The sequence below is a fragment of the Culicoides brevitarsis genome, chromosome 1 (genome assembly GCF_036172545.1).
Source record: "Culicoides brevitarsis isolate CSIRO-B50_1 chromosome 1, AGI_CSIRO_Cbre_v1, whole genome shotgun sequence".
Lineage (NCBI taxonomy): Eukaryota > Metazoa > Arthropoda > Insecta > Diptera > Ceratopogonidae > Culicoides > Culicoides brevitarsis.
The window spans coordinates 33105923-33108785 of NC_087085.1; the positions used below are offsets into that span (position 1 = coordinate 33105923).

The 2863-nt window shown below is 30.7% G+C and overlaps 1 protein-coding gene across 1 annotated transcript; it reads right to left on the reverse strand.

Annotated features, from left to right (window-relative positions):
- Positions 1–212: 212 nt before the first annotated feature.
- On the reverse strand, positions 213–1439 carry LOC134837665 (uncharacterized). The gene has a single exon (XM_063853049.1). The coding sequence runs from the start codon at positions 1437–1439 to the stop codon at positions 213–215; it is 1227 nt and encodes a 408-aa protein (XP_063709119.1).
- Between the last annotated feature and the right edge of the window lie 1424 nt (positions 1440–2863).

The following is a 2863-nucleotide window of genomic DNA, read 5'->3' on the forward strand; positions in this document are numbered from 1 at the left end:
GGAGCATGAAGAAAAAATATTGCAGGAATATTTGGGAATGGAAGGATATTTATTTTTTTTTTTTGTGGTAAGTAGTCGATGAAAATTTGTGTCCCAAGAAATTCATAAAAGTTGAACCTTTTTTTTATTTGAAATGTGATTCATGAATATTTGATTTGAAGTTTTTTTGTGAGGAATGTTTAAGTTTTAGGTTATGTTTTGAAAAGATCACTTTAATTTTGAACCAAATCCTTCAAAATGATCAAGTTAGAGTAAGCAGCTTTCAAAACCACTGCAAAGCTTCTCATGTTCAATGAATGAACTCCAAGGGCTGTAAATCCAGGTTGAATTTTATCACAATTAATTAGGATAAGGATCATCTTTTGATCTTTGATGTTCAACATGTACCATGGAATATCGTATAAGGCATAACTAATCACGTCGATCTTGTTCAAAATTTTCTCATTGATATGACAAACGACAAACAAGAAAAACGCTACTGCAGTAAATCCAAATGCAAAACAATACTGTTGATGAACAATCGTGAATAGTAGTCCACTGATGAACAATGCTCCAATTGCTGCGATCTCAAGAATGAAAAAAGTTAACGAATAGATTCCGTTGAATGATGTTACAATCGAGTTTCCATCATTTATCATGTCACTGAGGATTTTGATCCATTCTGCAATTGGTAAAGTTGAATCTTTCTTTTTCAAATGTGTCGCTTGTGAAAGTATTTCGATTTTCAGAAGTTTAATGCTACTGATGATTATGTCAAAGAGTCCAAGAACGTGATTCACAATACAAAAGAAAGCACTAAAGATGTAAAAAGTTGCTGTAGCTGCTTGAATTGAGACAATGAATTGCATTGTCAAAGTCACAATGCAAGATAAAGGCGTATTTTGATGCGTAAAAGGCAAGTAAAATGGCAATGGTGCACTGTACTTCGGGTAAATGTGATCCGGTAAGAAACAACCAATAATTGCATATCCAAGTGAGACAGCTGTTGCATCAAAGTACAAAATCATTCTCAGCCACTTTAGAGTTTTATAAGTTTTCTCTTCAATTTTGTTGAGGTGTTGCTTTGCTGTACCTTGAAGAGTTTCATGAAAATGCGTCTTCACGTCATACAAATTCTCGCACCATTTAAATAAACTCCGTAACAAAAGCTTATTTTGATGAAATTTCCGAATGGTAATTGTTAGACCAAAAACTGATAAAAGTGTTGAAATGCTGATAATGGCATACATCAACTCAAAGTTATTAACAAGAACTGTTGTAACAATGAAAATTACTGCAATTATGATGTAAGATGGCAACACAAAGGTTAATAACTTTTCGATGAATGTCTTCTTTTTGGTTGTATCACGCAGAATAAAAGAACCGATTGCCGTATCACCTTGAACAAGAATTTTCCGAATTTTGGAAAAGTTCACTTTTTTATTATTATCAGGTCTCATGTTGATGAACTTTCTAGTTTGACGAATGTGCAACGAATGAATCAACAAAAGTTCTACACAGTGAACTTGTTGTAGAATATCAATCTGGTAAGTTTCTCACAGGGCTGCAAAAACTTATGTGACTTAAACTTAAGCTTTAGTTAAGATTTTCTGTCTCAAAGCCATTTCTTAAAACTGTCTCAAAGCCATTTTTGTCAAATATTGCTCCAAATGGATAAAAATTTGTCAGAGGACTTTAATTTATCAAATGTTTTTTGAAATTGGAAAAAAAATTATTTATTTTTTACCGCATTTCGAAGAAAAATGCGGTATTAAACTCGACTTGTCGAGTGTGTGTGTGTTCCGGTGTGCCCCAAAATTTTTGTAAGTAATTCTTAGTTATTTGAGTACCCTAAAAGTTTCTGGGCAATTCTTGATTTAGTTTTTTTCTTAAAACTGTGTCAAAGCCATTTTTGTCAAATATTGCTCCAAATGGATAAAAATTTTTCAGAGGGCTCTAATTTATCATTTTTAATCATTTTATAACTCAAAACTGCCAAAAAATTGAAACTGAAAAAAAAAATTTTTCTTTGACATAGTTTTGTTTTGAAAACTAAATCAAAAACTGTGTCAAAGCCATTTTTGTCAAATATTGCTCCAAATGGATAAAAATTTGTCAAAGGGCTCTAATTTATCATTTTTAATCATTTTATAACTCAAAACTGCCAAAAAATTGAAACTGAAAAAAAAAATTTTCTTTGACATAGTTTTGTTTTGAAAACTAAATCAAAAACTGTGTCAAAGCCATTTTTGTCAAATATTGCTCCAAATGGATAAAAATTTGTCAGAGGGCTCTAATTTATCATTTTTAATCATTTTATAACTCAAAACTGCCAAAAAAATGAAACTGAAAAAAAAATTTCTTTGACATAGTTTTGTTTTGAATGTGTATGAAATTGCGAAAGGGCCATGAGGAGTACGAAAATGTGAATTGAGGAGTACAAAAAAGCGTAGATATATAACATCGAAATGCGTTATAGTATGTCGTTCTTTAGACGACTACTTTCTCTATTTTTTTTTTTTTAATTTTTTGAAAAATTTGGTAAATTAAGTCAAATAATTTAACTTAAGTCAAACTTTTGTGACTTTTACTCAAGCTTAAGTGATAAGTTAAATGGTTTTGACTTTTGACTTAATAAGTTTTTCAGCCCTGGTTTCTCACAGAACCTGCTGCAGCTTATGAATATTTAACCGGTAAGCTAATTTTGTTTTGATGAAAACAGACCGATTTTCAACAACATGAAAGTTAATAAATTTTTTTATTTATAGAAACGTGAAGAGATGTGTTTATTTCTTCATATTGTATGCATTGCCAATCTGATATTGGATTGCACATGTAATTGTTATGTGGAATCCGCTTAAATTAACTTGAAATGATTAGACAA